The sequence below is a fragment of the Astatotilapia calliptera genome, chromosome 15, assembly GCF_964374335.1.
Source record: "Astatotilapia calliptera chromosome 15, fAstCal68.1, whole genome shotgun sequence".
NCBI lineage: Eukaryota > Metazoa > Chordata > Actinopteri > Cichliformes > Cichlidae > Astatotilapia > Astatotilapia calliptera.
In genome coordinates this window covers 23,596,243-23,612,326 of record NC_137436.1, presented here as the reverse complement: position 1 = coordinate 23,612,326, position 16,084 = coordinate 23,596,243, and the positions used below count along the sequence as shown (strand labels likewise).

The 16,084-nt window shown below is 40.0% G+C and overlaps 2 protein-coding genes across 8 annotated transcripts in view; both read left to right on the top strand.

Moving 5' to 3' along the window:
- The window catches only part of myt1la (myelin transcription factor 1-like, a), a 94,311-nt gene extending 83,832 nt beyond the window's left edge, over positions 1 to 10,479 (top strand). For 5 of the 7 annotated variants that reach the window (XM_026143553.2, XM_026143556.2, XM_026143554.2 and 2 more), the window contains exons 19-24: positions 1,441 to 1,662; positions 1,892 to 1,983; positions 2,165 to 2,268; positions 3,216 to 3,359; positions 4,877 to 4,939; positions 6,814 to 10,479. In XM_026143553.2, coding sequence (XP_025999338.1) covers positions 1,441 to 1,662; positions 1,892 to 1,983; positions 2,165 to 2,268; positions 3,216 to 3,359; positions 4,877 to 4,939; positions 6,814 to 6,954 — 766 coding nt within the window. In that variant the 3' untranslated portion in view covers positions 6,955 to 10,479. The remainder of the gene's footprint in view (positions 1 to 1,440; positions 1,663 to 1,891; positions 1,984 to 2,164; positions 2,269 to 3,215; positions 3,360 to 4,876; positions 4,940 to 6,813) is intronic. The other 2 variants (XM_026143555.2, XM_026143558.2) reach the window with 1 other exon arrangement.
- A 2,245-nt stretch (positions 10,480 to 12,724) lies between these two features.
- On the top strand, positions 12,725 to 15,686 carry e2f6 (E2F transcription factor 6). Its single transcript, XM_026143275.2, has 6 exons — positions 12,725 to 12,991; positions 13,412 to 13,714; positions 14,305 to 14,339; positions 14,514 to 14,569; positions 14,836 to 15,022; positions 15,268 to 15,686. The coding sequence occupies exons 1-6, from the start codon at positions 12,875 to 12,877 to the stop codon at positions 15,503 to 15,505; spliced, it is 936 nt and encodes a 311-aa protein (XP_025999060.2). The 5' UTR covers positions 12,725 to 12,874; the 3' UTR covers positions 15,506 to 15,686.
- Positions 15,687 to 16,084: the final 398 nt, after the last annotated feature.

The window sequence follows — 16,084 nt, the reverse complement described above, 5'->3', positions numbered from 1 at the left end:
AATACAGGGCTTAGGTGTCCTGTTTTTTAGATCTTACCACTATATTAAAGCTTATAGAACAATAACAGCGCTTTAGAAAAGCAAATTCTAGTTTCTCTTAAAAGTTTTTTTGCTGCTGTTGGTTTTATTCATGCTCATCAGCATCTTTATGTTCCTCTCTTAAATGTAAAATAATTATTTTAAGGCAGATATTGGATTTTAAGAGAATAAATCTTTGAAACAACACCTTGCCAAAAAATACAATAAGTCAGAGAGAACAAAACATTTAGTGATGTCAAACTCTGAGGGGGGCATTCTTTGGGTTGTGCAGGCTTGTTGGTGAGGTCAGTGGGATTGGAATCTGGGGACTTTGGAGGTGTTGTGGAGGATTGCTGCACATGCTAATGGATATATGAAGAATTAAAATAACAGGTTAAACTGTTGCCGTGTATTTTAAACAGGTAGAACAGGATTCTCATCTTCTGACAACTTTTTTAGAGAAAAGAAAGAAGGTGCATCAGTTAGACTTTTCAAATCATCAGCAAGGAGGAAGGACTGGCTTGTTTCGTTGCCTCTTAAAAGCACATTCCAGGTCCCATTATTATGCATTTTTTTGCATCAAGGTCAAAGCACTTTGTTAATGACAGGTTCATCCATCATCCCTCTCTTAAAATGCTGCCTATGTAGACTGACCTTTCTAACTTTTGCAAAGAATATTGCAAAAGCGGGGAGCCGCGGTCAGTGCTGCACTCCACCTCCAGCTCCCAGCAGACCAAGTCCAATAAAGGTTAGCGCTAGTGAGCCTTTGACATTTGTGTTAAAGCTGAGCCATAATGCTAAGCCAATACGACCTTGTGAATAATCTAAAGTTCAGCTTGTGTCAGTCTGTAGCCAGCTGCCGCCGCCGCCTCTGTTCCATCCACCATCATCATTAACAGTAGAATCATAATTAAGCTTAACCTGAGCTCGGCTGGGGAGCGGCCTGTGGACGCTCGGCTCATTCTAATCAGCCCAAATGTCACAGCGAAGGGCGTTTTGGGATGCAGGAGGCAGAGCTGAGTGTCTGGAAGCTGAGGAGGTGATAGGCGTTTGTCCTGCTCATCGTTACGCTGCTGTGGCCTTGAGGCCTTGGAAGGGTGGGGGAGGATTGTAGATGAGGAAGTGAGTCGTGACTCAATGTCCTCCCCCATTCATCAAGAGTCCTATGGAGTGCTGTGGACAGTTTCTAAAGCAAAGTGTTTCTGTCCAGCTGATCAAAGAGCTGATGATGGTTAGTGTGGCTGGCTGCGTTAGTCTTTTCTTAAACTAAAGCTTTTTGGAGGTGACAAGACTTCACTTCAGGTTAGAACTGTGGAGTGTTTTCAAAGGAGCTTGCAAAGAAAAGCGTCTGGACTTCTTTAAGTGGAGTGTTTTAATTTTTTTTTTGAAACGCAAACGGAGACCTTTACACTTGTTTCTCAGGTGTCCAGTGCCAGGTTGTGATGGTCAGGGTCATGTGACAGGGAAGTACGCTTCTCATCGCAGCGCATCAGGCTGCCCCCTTGCGGCAAAGAGGCAAAAGGACAGCTACGTCAATGGCTCGCAGTTTGTCTGGAAATCTGGCAAGACAGATGGCATGACCTGCCCGACCCCAGGCTGTGATGGCTCAGGGCACGTCAGTGGGAGCTTCCTGACCCACCGGAGGTAAGATCTTTCTTACTTTAAACAAAGTTTGTCATCAGTTCCAACTTTTTTTATACAATTTTGGGGGTAAATAATGACCAATATTCAGGTCCTCTCCTCCTGCTGTACATGCTGTTGGCTTTTGGTCACCGTTTTTCAAATAAGGCAGCGATTTGTATGACGTTATCTATGCAAAAATAAGATAGATTTTTTAACTTGGAGAAACATTTGGTTTATGTTTTTTTTTCAGTCTCTCCGGTTGTCCCCGCGCCACCTCAGCCATGAAGAAAGCCAGGATGAGTGGCGTGGAAATGTTGACAATCAAACAAAGAGCAAGCAAAGGTCAGAGCTCAAGAAACAGAAGAAGCTTTAAGTGAATTATTATATATATTATTATATATCTGAAAGAGTGAAAAAAACCTAATTTCCTTATATTAGACATTTTACATGTGATAAAATGCGGTAATGCTGCTTTGACTGCTAAGTCAGGGGAGATGGATCTTTTTGGGGTTTTTTGTTTCAGGTATCGAGAACGATGAAGAAATCAAACAGCTGGATGAAGAAATCAAAGATCTGAATGAGTCCAACAGTCAAGTGGAGTCAGACATGATAAAACTGAGGACACAAGTAAGATGGTCTCTGTTTGTTAATGTAACATAAATACAAATACGTAAGACACTAGTTGGGTAAGAAACTAGACTGTCCTGTAATAGACAGAGATAAAGGTGTCCCAGTAAGCTGCTATTTCCAGTAGAAATGTTTTTGTCACATTATTTGACAAAAAAAATTTCTACTCGATATTTTAATTATTTGATTATTTGAAAATGATGCTGTTTTTTAAGTTCATGAAAACCTTCAATGTTTTCTTTTTCTTCTAATAAGAAGAATAAATCTTGCACTTTAACTGCACTCAGACTTTTAATCTGAAAGGGTTAGAGGAACTTTTGGCATTCTTAAAAAATACTTTCATAAGAAAATCCTGCCCTCATCAGCCATCTTGCTTGGTTTCACATGCTTTTTAAGAGGTTGAAGAGAACTTCTTTAAGTTTGTTGAAGATCAATGTTAGTTCTAAAAAATGTTTAGAATTGAAGAAGCCTCTTGGTCCATTTTAAAATCCTAAGATGAAGGAAGATGCAGATGTTATGTGACTTGGATGACTGAGAACCTGCACGGACATAACATCTGCATTTTCCTTCATCTGCAAGACTTTCCTACTTTACCTGACAGATGTGCACGTGTCCAATGCAATGGGTTGGACACAGTGTTTAATCTGCCATCTTTGAGTACAACAATCCGTGTGATCTTTCAGCTAATAGTCAGTCAGTGCATTTAGGGTGGGCATCGTGGGTTTTCACGGAGGCTCCCTAAACCAGCTCCAGTAGTGCAAATGCAAGTGCTGTGTGCTACATGGGAGAGAGGACATCTGTGGGCAATATGCTGACTCAGTTCTCCTAAAATTGTCTGAAGTTAATGTTGGTTGATTGTTTGCACTCTTCCCAGCCATTTTGCTAATGTCACTATTAATACAAAAGCTTTAAAAGGTCTCCTACTAATTTATTTCCTCATCCGGTAGATAACCACTATGGAGACCAACCTGAAGTCCATCGAGGAGGAGAACAAGGTGATCGAGCAGCAGAACGACTCCCTGCTGCACGAGCTGGCTAACCTCAGCCAGTCGCTCATCAACAGCCTAGCTAACATCCAGCTTCCACACATGGTAAGAAAAAAAATCATCTGTGGCATGAAGAAGTAAACCTAGGATGACTAATAATGTGACAAGTATTCTTTTACCACAAATATAAGCTTCCGTAACGTGTAATTTAAATATCTAGAGACTTATAAATGTCAGTTAAATATTTAAAATTTTGAATTTACTGGTTTGAAAATCTTGTATGTTTAACATCAGTATACAACATGCTTTAAATACAAAGACAAATATAAATAATTACATCTCAGAACAAATATACAGCAGTTTTAGAGCAGTGTTGGCTTTCTTAGCAGTTTAAAGTGGATCTTATTTTTATTCTTGGACTTTACTTTGAATGTGTCACAGTTAAAAAAATTCCCCTCATAACAGAAGGTTTTAAGACCAGGTGGGTGGGGCTTCTGTGCCTGAGATGACCATATTTGGGATATCTCCACTATCCGACATCATGCAGACCCAAGACTAGAAAAAACAACTGTCTGAAGCTGAGTTTTTAGAGCAGTGAGAGTGTAGTAAAGCCTAAAACCAGCATGCATAAACCAGCATGCATTATCCAATCAAAAAGGACTGAAATGCAAATCTATGTATTTATTTCTATGTTCTTTGTCTGACATGACCTACTATATCTGTTACAGTTTGTGTAATGCCACTTAGGAAATGTTATGATTGTGTTTTGAGTGTTTGTTGGAGGCTTTTCTGTTTCACGTGTTGTAAATGAAATGTAGATCTGAGGCCAGCTGTTCATGATTTCGACCCAGGGATTTTTAAAAAGCCTTCTCCAGCTTCTTCCCCCCTTAGCAACACTCAGGTTTTTCTTCATCTGCTTCTTTCTGTTCTCCACCTTCTTCTTCTTTTTTTTCCTCCCAGCAGTTCATGCTGTGCTTCTCCTGTGCTTTGAAACGCCTCACAGATTTTCACATAAAGAAACGGCCCGTTGTTTTCTTTCTTTTGTTGTTGCTTTTTTGTTTTTGGTTGACTTTCAGTGAAGTTGCTCATGGCTGTTTTAACGTCATGTTGTCTCAGTGTCGGAAGAAGACTGGGGCTAATTGGATAATCTCTTAAAGCAGTAAAAACAGGAGGTGCTTGATAACTGGACTCTCTGCTTCCTTTCCTTCTTCCTTTAATGGGCGGGAATGCTTCATATCACACTGTAAGAAAAATATTCGCCTTAACAAGGAATTCTCAGAAAGACGCGATCTCATTACCAGAAAAATACTGAACTGAATCCAAAGTTCTGTTCACACTGCAGGACTTAAAATCTTTGATTCTAATTTAGCTCGCAGTGTAACAGTTAGTTCTCTCAGTTGTCTCTTTATTTTTGGCATTTTATACCTCTTTCAGTTCGTTCTGACTTTAAAATTATTCAGAAACTGGAAGCTTGCTGCAGTCTGAACAGAGCTGCAGGGCGAAAAGACTTGTTAAGGTGGACATTATGTTTTTTTCACTCCTCGGTGTAGCTTATGAAGCTTTGTGACCGCCGCTGTGTGTCTAGCGGGCTAATAGACTTCTCTGTACACCCTCTCCTGTAGAGACCGCTGCCACAGAAAGAGGCCCCAGTAAAGCATAACTGCTGTTTACAGATGCCTCCCAGAGTAAGAGATCCATTTATCCTTTATCCAATTATCCTTCTCTTCTGCACTGTCATCCCCCCTTCCTATAATTCCTGTAGCTCACTGTGGCATAGGCACATCCTAGCTATCCATTTATCCTGCAGCTTTCAACTCAGCCATGTTGATAGTGACATCAACTGTAGATAACCGCTTTTCCTCTTTATGACAAAAAATATATTGAGAAGCTAAATCTATCTTTAAATCAAATTTAGCCCCAGCAGAGAGTGTGAGAAATTCTCCTGCTTTGTTTTTTCTGACTGCACTGAAATGCTGAAATCATTAGATAGATGGATCATTAGATAACGTGACATTAACTGCAATTCTGCGCCTTAATGACGTAATGTTTTTTGTTTTTTTCGCTTACCTATAAACTAAACCTATAAACTCATCAGGAAAGTACTTAGAGAGGTAAAATCCCCTTGACTACTTTATGAACTGAAGTATGTCTGTAAACATAGGTATCGCCCCCTGGTGGCCAGTAAAAAGAAAGTTGGTTTACGCTTCTTTCTTTCAGTCCCAGAAGCCAAGTCCTGCTTTTTATGGTGTCTATAGTCGAACGGCATTATCTGCTTTGCTATTGCACCAGCACTGAGAAGCTAAAATGAGCATTATTCGGTGGGCACATACACTGAAACCAGATTCACACACATCTTTTAACTGTTTTCAGTCCATTAAACGACTCCTGTCAGTCCCATAGATTTGCCCGCAGGCAGCCTCTTCCATCAACTAGTAAGCTCAGTAGTCTATTATCACCTCATTTAACGGTGGGCATGTCACTGGGATTTTTTTTTATCCTACTGATTACAGTGGGTGATAACAGTCTTCTGGCATACTAGTATTAAAGGTAGGTTGTCTAAGATCTAAATTGACTTATTAATTAAAGAGCATACATAACTGAAATCTTTTTATTGTCCATTTAAAGCCCTTTAAATGAACAATAGAAAGACCTCTTAGTGGGCTCAGTTGATCGCTTCATTTAAGGATTACAATGATCAGTGATTAGAATGGATGATAACAACCTTCCTGTCTCCTCTTAGTACAGGAGGGCATCTAATGGGGGTATTATGACCAATCATGACCATTAAAGAGGCTAATAACAATGAAAGTGTGTGAATCATTTAACTTGAGACGTGGATATTTGACTTTTATGTGCCAATTAAAGACGGATCATTGGCTTTTTGAGGCTCTGGACTCAAATTCTTTGATTGGCTGAGTCAGTGTGAAGTTAGCAGGATGCAATGACAGCAGTGCAGTTAAGTGCAGGGCAACTGGCTCAGGCACCGAAATAGTCATTTGTATTAGTGTCCCTTAAAACCTATAAATGCCAAGTATTAAATGGAGGTCAGTGAAGACCTCAAAGACTATAGTGACTCTATAACATAATGTGACATTTAAGGTGGGCAATCATCAAATAACCCACTAAAATTCCTGAAGCCAAAGCTGCACTCTCCCAGAGAAGTACTTGAACCACCAAAACTCCCAGTTGGCAAACATGACTTTCCAGTTATGTCTTTCCCATCTGCTCATTAGCATCCCATTAGTTTTTATCATCACAATTTTGTCTCCATGTGCTAAACATTAACCTTTCACATACCCACCAGCTAACCATCTCTCACCTGGTTTTTGCATGGTTTGGAGTTGCATTTTCGTAGATAATCGGCTGATATTACATCAAATATCGTACATTTACTTTTTAGAAAGGGAGTATTTTAGTGAAGCCATGCTTTCCCAATGGTGTCCCTTCCTCCCCCTGCCGCCCGCCTGTCTTCCAAACCTCCCCCCAGTGTCTGAGTGAAAATAAACCACCACCTTTATCCCACCTGATTGTGTCTACATGGGTTTCTTTCCCCTCACAGGAACCAATGAATGAACAGAACTTTGACACTTATGTGAGTACACTGACAGACATGTACACCCACCAGGACCAGTACCAGAGCCCGGAGAACAAGGCGCTGCTGGAGAACATCAAACAGGCCGTGCAGGGCATCCAGGTTTAACTTTGACTGAGGCCGGAACAACAAATGCAAAGCAAAAGCAACAAATGGGGGGAAAAAAAGTGGAAAAAGCACGGAGTGGGTTGTTTTTTGCTGCTGTAATCTATCATTAGTTCTTTAATTTCTTCTGCGGTAATGCTCTCAACTCCATGGGTATCTCTTTTTTTTATTATGTTGATTGTTGTTGCCTTGCTTTGAAAAAAAAGGTTTTAAATGAACATTCACGTTTTGTACATTTTCATATGACCTAATATAATGTGATGTACTGTTTATAGCTGCTAATGTATGCACATTCTAGTGTATATGTATGTATTTATTTATTGTAAGCTTGAATCATTTTTTATTTTAATGCGATTTTTTTCATACATCAGAAAAAAAAAATACAAACTGGGCGTCACGGGTTTAACAGGGAGCAGAGCGGCGACTGGAACATGAAGAGCAACCACTTCTGAAAAGCTTCTCACGAGCTTGGAAGTTGCTCATTAATTCTTTTTGTTTTCCTCTTAATGTCTGGAAGCGGACACTAATGTAAATCTTTAGCAATGATGAGAAGAAGCGATGCTATGAGCAAGAAGATTTCAAACATCACGACACGGAAACTTTTTGGTGCAAAATCCCATCATCCCCTTCGGAGTTGTTCCGTTTCAAAGCTGTCCTGTTCCGCGGCCCGCTTTTTCTTTGTTCGTGGGAGGGAGTGCCAGTGGAAAGACCAATGGCTGCAGAAAATATAGGAGACAATCTGCCATTGTGAATTTATTTGAAATCATCAACCTCGACTAGCTAATAGAACAACGTGTCAGCAATATTGGTATGATAATATTAAAGCGTTTGTTTAGATATGGGATGCAATCTATATGAAAAAAAGTTGTTTGGGTATATGCAATTTCTTATGAATAAAACTAGAAAAGAGCTGATAGATCTTTTTACTAACTATAAATGTATTGCGTTTTGTATAAACCTTTTACTACAATCATGTTTTAGGAATCTGACACGGGTGAGAGGACTTTGGTTCTGTCATGTTCGACTTTGCACAGGGACACCTTTGTTTCCATGTTTTGATGTTTTTATTGCCCGTTAAGAGGCACTTAGCAGGCAAACGGATCTGTAGATATGACTTTTCTTTCTCGAGGCTGACGGCTCCGCTGGACTAACAGGGTCAAAGTTCCCATCCTTCATTGTATATTGCACTCGTTCTGTAGAAAACGTCTTTCCAGTCATGCATCTTGTTGTCTGAGCCACAATGAGACATGATGCCAGACGACGTGATGACCAAGCACCGCTTTTCTTTTTTTCTTTTTTAAGTCTTTGTAATTGAAAAAGATGAATGAAAACTAGAGCCAGCAGTCGTGACGTCTGTGCACTGAATTTACCGACTGAGTATTTGATCTGAATCGGCCTTACTGATGACATTCGGTCTGAAATCACAGTACTGATGGAACATGTTTTCTCAACACCGTCGATCATGCATGCACTTTATTGGAGTATGTTAAAGTATTATCACGTGGTAAATGAAGCAAAAACTGTACAGCGAGTTTGTGGAAACTGACTTTGATAAGACTTTGCGCTGGAGATGCCTGTTGGAAAGCAACTTGAAGCAAATTTCACTGAGTTGATTTATTTAAGGGAAAACTCCCCCTGTGGTCTCTCCCCAGTCTCCTTTATTTCACAGTCCAAGATTTAGCAGAAGAAAACGTCTTCACGGTCAAGCTTTTGTCTGAAACATCACAGTTCAGGATCTCTTCTTTGGTATGCAGACACATTCTAAAACGTGTTTGCACTGGATAATAAGACAATAATCATTTTTTAATATGTCTGCCATCTTTTCCAAAATATGGTGTCAACAGAGTGGAAAACTGTAGTGCCCTTTTATTTTCTGCATAGACATTGTAAGATGACTCCTGGAGGACTTAACCTCCTGAGACCTGGGCTCATGTTTGGGTTACTTGGGATGTAACAGGCCTGTGTTGGTTAGAATGGAAGGAGGGTGTGTGGTTCCAAAATGAGTTGAAAAAATCACATATGTTTTCTGTGTGTACATAAAAACGTGATTATATGTTGTAAGCCGATTACAAGCCCCAATGTTTCCAGAAGATTAATTCAACCAAGTGTAACTTTAGGTTACCCACTAATAACACTAACAACAAGTATAAATCAAACCTAATTCTTTATAGAAACAGATAATATGATGGGAAACTGTGTTTATGCAATGCAAAATGTTTAAACATTTGCACATCTGATGGGCTTCTCTGCATATGCTGACTGATATATTACTGTAAAGCCACTCTGGACCAAATTAAGACATGAATAGTATCACTGTATATGATCCAGGAGCCTCGTGAGAATCTAGGATGGAAATGTTTGAGTATATTTTTAAAATATATTTGTTTGAAATTGTAATACATGGATAAAGACAAATTTTGAAACTTGCACTATACAGCTTAGTTATAGCAGTTAGACAGTTAAAGTGATGAAAGGGTGAAATTTTCCTCACTTATACAAGCATAAAAGTTCAATTTAATGTTTTAAAGGAAAGCAATTTATTGGATTGTTTCTAAATAATACATAATTACGCCACCATAATTACCAGCAGAAACACTTGATACAGCTGGTATCCATATGAAAGTTTTTAGACAAGCGGTACTAATGAAAGCTGAAACTTCAAAGTACAGAAATGTTGATAAATCTTTTATGGAAACTAAACTGCATTTCTGTGTAATCAGGTGCAGCAGTATGTGCTGATATATTTAAACCTGCACAAATAACCAGCTCGTCTAGATATGAATATAAATGAGGGGAAAATATTTACTTGTGTAAAAAAACTACAAATTGTCTCATCATACTAAAATACATTTTTTATGTATTTTTTTTTCCACACAAGGGAGAAACAAACTGCAAAGGGGGGAGTTTTCTTTTAAGACTTCTTTGGACATTTACTGCAAAGTCTCATTCCCTGACTTTTACATCTTCGTCCAGAACTTGGCGTCTGCAGCTTCCTGCCAGTAAACTTCTGCGTTAGATAGACTGACAGCTTGTATTTTTTATTTAGTCAGTTATTCTTACTGATAACAAAGGAAATGGGAGTAAAAGCACAATTCTGCCATTTAAAGACAGTCGATAGACTAGATATTGTAATAACAGATGTAAAAGCTAAACTGTAACTATTTACATAGAGAATCTCAACACTAACATGTGACACGCTAGAATGCAAAAGAAAATCCATATGAATATTTGTGAAATCATCAATTTATGAAGATGATCGTTTCTTTTCAGCAGTGCACAGATAAGGGGTTTTTATACAACATTCATTTTCTCTCCTTTTACCCCTTTTTCTCTGTTACTTGCAAAACTTTCGACAGCAGTTTTCTTACCACATGGCATGGGTTTCTGTTGATATTTTTGCTGTATGTTTAAGGTCATGAGTTGCTATGTGATATTTTAATTTGACTTGTGAAGTTTGTACAATTTTTATCATGCTGGTGTTGGCATCTCTTGCTCTGAATAAATCTTGTGTTGCAACACTGATTATAACCTTCACTTTGTTTGTCATTTTTAAAGCTGACAGTTAGTTATGTTAATAGTGTGCAGTCGGCAGACATTTAGGGATTTTTATTATTTATACACCAATGAAAAGAGATCCAGTTGCCCAGTTACCTTTGTGACTGAAAAATAGAATATACACCAATTTGCCAAACCATTAAAACCACTATGATGTAGGAAAAAGGAAAATGTAAGGATCTGTGTGACCTTGACAAATGGTAGTTTGAGTCTGAGACCATCTCCAGTAAAGCAAGCCTTCCCAGGATGCACTGGCTAGTTTCAGTACCTAAAGTAGTTCAGGGATATCTACCTGGGTACTGATGAAACGCATTAGAGTTAAGGCTGGGTTTTTGTTTTAGCCACATTCTAGATAAGCATATTTTAAATTTTATTTGGTTTAGGTGGGCAAGAATTCTGTAAGGAGGGGTGGACATTAAATCGACCCAATCCCTAACTCTGAGTCCTAGGTAGTTTATTGATGGACTTAACAGAAATGGGATAGCATACACAGCTTCTGCAGCTGGTCAGGATCTTACTATCTACTACTGGTGGCACCTACAAGCACGTAAGTGTTTGATCTGAACCAGTGATTTTCTTCAGGTTACCAATACCTTACTAGTACCAGGTTGGATCCCTTTTGTCTTGAGAGCTGCCTTAGTTCTTCATGGCACAGTTTCAACAGGGTGCTGAAAACAATCCTCTGTGATTTTTGTCCATATTGACGTGATAGCATCGCACATTTTTTTGCAGCAAACTCATTGCCATGATCAATCAACCACTTTGAAACCAACTTTCTGACATGGTGTATTACCCTGCTGGAAGTTGCCATCAGAGATGGGTACACTGTTCATACAGGAATGAACATGGTCAGCAAAGATACTCAGGTAAGCTGTAACATTTAAAGGATACTCAAGCGACACTTAGGGGCCCAAAGTTTGGAAGAAAATGTCCCCCATGCCATCACACCAATAACACTATCCTGAACCACTGATAGAGGGCAGAATAGAGCCAAGCTTTCATGTTGTTGACCCTACCTTCTGAATGTCAGCAGAAATTGACTCGTCAGACCTGCTAATGTTCTTCCAGTCTTGTGATTCTCCAGTTTGGTGAGCCTGTGTGAATTCTAGCCTCAGTTTCTTGTTATTAGCTGAAAGGAGTGGTACTTGGTGTGGTCTTCTCCTGCTGTAGTCCATCTCCTTCAAGGTTGAACATGGTCTTCTGCATACCTTGGTTGTAAGTACTTATTATTTGAGCTTCTGATGCTTTCCTACAAGCTCAAAGCAGTCTGGCTGTTCTCCTCTGGCATCAAGATAAGATAAACCTTTATTACACGTGGGAAATTTGTTAGGTTACAGCAGAAAGTGGACAGTACAAGTTACAAGCAGCAAAAATGAAGAAAAACAAGGAACAGGATAAGATCAAATAGAGGGGATGTTGTCCAACAGGGATGACAGCTTAGCCTCCATTCTCTGGTCACTCACCACCTCCACTGGGTCCAGAGGGCATCCTAGAACAGAGCTGGCCCCATGGATTTGCCTGTTCAGTCACTTTCTGTCCACAGCAGAGATGGTGCTGCCCCAGCAACAAGGCAGAATTGCTGTTTAGTATAAAATAGAATAGAATGCCTTTATTGTCACTATACAGATGTACAATGAGATACAGAGCATCTCCTACTCAGTGCGAACATGTGGGAGAAGAAAGGAGGGTGAGGTGCACAGTTTCTGCAGCACTATACATATGAACACACACTCCCCGTTTATGTATAAGGGGGCTAAGTCTGTGCTGTGCCTCCTGAAGGCGACAGTGACCTCTTTGGTTTTCTTGTTGTTCAGTGCCAGGTTGTTCTCTGAACACCATGCTGCCAGCTTCAGGATTTCCTCTCTGTAGGCTGCCTTGTCTCCCTTTGAGACCCCTCCCTTAGAGATTGTTGTGTGAGCAAACTGAGCAGTTTGAGAAATCTGCATATTGCCTGTCTAGCAACAACAACAATGCCACTTTCAAAGTCACATAAGTCACTTTTTTATGAAGTTTCAAACCAGCCTGCTGAAGTTCAATGTCTGCTTGTCTAAATACAATTGGACATAATTTTTGCTGTACAAACATTGTAAATAACAAACTGTGATATGTGAATAAAGCTTTAAAAAGAAATTAAATCCATAAATAATTCTAAAACCACAAGTTCGGTAGAGGGCGCACATGCGTTATCGCAATCGTTGGCCTGCGTTGTTGTACTTCCGGGCCATTTCCGGCGTGGAAGACGACACAAACAAACCAGTCGTGCTGTGGCGGGTTTTTATTCCCCGTGTGCTAACGGTTACAAACGGGCTGCGGATGTGCGCTTTGCCCGCTCGGTGTGTTGAGGCTGGGCGGTGAAGAGACGATTACCATGGTGAAGTGTGTCGTCTCTGGGTGTCCGAACCGCATGGTTAATGTTAGCCGGGGGCTCTTCAACAGACCCAAGAAGAGGTTCTTCAACTTCCCCCAGGACCCTGCGCGTGTCCAGGTAGGGTCAAAAAACTTTGAGAGTTACAACATATTTACAAGCTACATGTTTGAATAGCGATCGTTAACATCTCTTATATCTGATTCTACCGGCTAACATGACGCTAACATGATGCCAGTTAAACAGCTGCTGTTTAAATAACCCTGATGACATGTGTTAGCTCATTTACTACACAGCTGGAGTGAACAGGAACCCATTTCCAAAACATGGAATCAGCTGTGCTGTTTACGCTATTTAAAGCTAGTTTGGCCAGTAGACGAGTAAATATTGTTTTCTTTTTATTTCTACCAGATAAATGCAGTTTTAATCACAAATAACTACCAGGTTACCAATTTGGCCTGTATCACAATATCTGTGATGGAGTAAAACCCCAGCCAGTCAAACTAGAGATCAATAAAGACTAACTGTAACTGTGTTCAGGTGTGGCTTGCAGCGCTGAGGGAGACGGAGAAGCAGGACTCTGTGGAGCAGCATCTAATCTGTGAAGACCACTTCCTGCCAGAGGACATCTCGGATGAGGGCGTCAGCAGCGACGCCATTCCCATAATGCCCCCCTGCCTGGACGGAGCCCTGGGTCTGCTCAGTCAATGGGGGGCCGAGTCGTCCGAGGAGGAGGATCAGTGGGCTGCTGGAGGAGGAGGGGGTGAGGAGGAGGAGGAAGAGGAGGAGGACGTTAATGTTCCTGTTATACCTTTTGCACGAAGACCTACTCCACATAAGCAGGTAAGAAAATGTCTATCTCTACATTTCTTTGTGTGATGTAAAGTAAGGTCCAGTTCACAGCTGGTTGCTGTTCCCTGTATAGAGTCATACAGCGTCGGTCTGTAAGTGCCAAGTTTGCCAGTTTTGTTAAATACATAAAGGCCTCGATGACCTGTGATTTGGGAGTGAGAGTACTAGAATGTATTTGGCCTCCGGTACCACTGTGAGGAACTTTGGAGTCATTTTTGACCAGATTATGACCTTAGTTGAGTGGGGGGATAAAGGGATGTCACGTCACGTTGATGCATTTTTTTTAAGTTAAAAACTTTTTTGTTTTGATTTTGTTTACTTGTCAATTCCAAACTAGTGACTTACTGAATATATATTTTACGTTGAAGACATAACTGAGTGTATAAGTAGTTACAATATTGTTTAATTTATTAACCACAGTGTTTGAAAACATGTATTTAAACAATCAGCTTGTAATTGATCGTTTCTTTTTGGGTTGATTCTTATGTTTTGGTGTGAATAAGTTGGTGTTTTATCACTTTTTGGTGGACATGAAATCATTCTGACTTTGATCTGCTTTGTTTTCACTTTTTGAACTTGAGGAACCAGATGCCAAGACGAATTTAGGAACAAAAAGGTAAAAAACCCCAAAACAACCCAAAATGTTTCTTTTTTTTTTTTTTTTTTTGCTTTCTTGCTACATTTTACAAATGGCGGTCAAGTTGTAATTCCACTGCCTTTTCTTATCTTTTCAAACATTTTAATGATAAATGATAAGTGAATTTAGTTCATTTTTTATCTTTCTTTCCAGGGAAATCCTCAGTCATTTAAAAGAGATGATACAGACCAGGATATCCACCCGACAAGGTGCATCCTTCTTTGATATTTATTATTTATTCAGATTTTTTATTAGGGTTAGGTTAGATTTGAAATACAGAGAAGTAGTGGACAAGATCGAGTAAATGTTCAGCCAGCCAACTGGAGACTCACGGATTGGGACTTTAACAGCCACGTGGTGTGTAGTCCTAACCTGTGCTGTGTTTGCAACATCTTTTAGTGGATAACATAGAAAGATGTAGACTTAAAATGTTTTTATCCCCTTGTTCCGCCTCTGAGTGTCATGGTGGTTTCAGATGCGTCTCTGGGAGTTTTGACAGTGCGCTTCCTGGAGCTTCTGCTGATGTCGCCCGATGGCACGATCGACCTCCGGGAGGTGACGAAAAGCCTGCAGACCCGCAGGCGACGAGTTTATGACATCACCAACGTCCTGGAGGGCTTCAACGTCATTGAGAAGCAGACGGCCAATAAGGTTAAGTGGATGTGAGTGAGCAAAAGTTAATTTCTTACTGTTGAGTTCTGAATACTTTGTGCGTTTAATGTTAAACGCTGACAAAATAAATTTTTTGGTCTCTTTGTGGGTCTTCACGGACATCTCTTGGGTTTCTATCAGTAGAAAGAGGTTGCTTAAAGATGTTTTGTTTAGTTTTTGTTTTCTTTAATTAAACTTAAGGTCCTGTGCGCTGTCTGTGTAACACAGTGTAACAGTGAACTTGTTGTCTGCCCAGAGGAAGCTGTCCAATCTCCAGCTTTCTGCTAAAGAGCAGGCAGAAGTTCCAGAGAGAGCTGGAGAACCTGAAGCTGGTGGAGGACACACTTGACAGCCTCATCAAAAGCTGCGCCCAGCAGCTGTTTGACATGACTGACGAGTGGCAGAACGCTCTATATCCTTCTGCATTTCTATCAGGGACTCAGGACAGTTTGAACAGAAGTAATGAAAACAATGCTCCTGAATGTAAAACATGATTTAACCACATCAAAGTTTTCCTTTTCAGAATGAGCCTAAAAACAAGTCAATTTGCATGACTAGGTCATTTACAGTAAAGGTAAGAAGTTTGTTTTTGCCAATTTGAATGGAAATTAATGTAAATGTTCTTTATTTAAAAAGAAAAGTATGTTATGCTTGAGTAAACAAAACTCCAAGTGAGCTGAGACTCCTCTGGCTTTCTGTAAAACCTCTGAGCACCAAAACGTCCTCTCTTCATGCATGAAAAAACCTGCAGTTTAATTAAATGCCACTTGATGTCACACCTGCTGATACAGAAACAGCCCCTGGTTTGCAGAGTTTGCTTTCGAGATTTTAAGAATACAATTATAATTGTATTATTCAATTATAATTGTATTCTTATTATAATTCCATATTTGTGCTTCCACTGCCCCCTTGTGGCCATTACATTAGTTACTGCAGGTTAGATGAGAGAACAGAAAATCTGTCAACGATTTACTCTAGCTGCACATCTGAGAGCATCACTCCTGACACTCTATAAAGATTAAAATGTCACTTTCGTCATTGGCATGAAAAGAAACCGTGAGGTCTAAAACCAC

Coding starts and splice junctions, on each gene's coding strand:
- e2f6 (XM_026143275.2), top strand. CDS start 12,875: ATGGTGAAGTGTGTCGTCTCTGGGTGTCCGAACCGCATGGTTAATGTT. Junction 14,570..14,835: donor CAGGATATCCACCCGACAAG/GTGCATCCTTCT, acceptor TGGTGGTTTCAG/ATGCGTCTCTGGGAGTTTTG. Junction 15,023..15,267: donor GCCAATAAGGTTAAGTGGAT/GTGAGTGAGCAA, acceptor TTGTCTGCCCAG/AGGAAGCTGTCCAATCTCCA.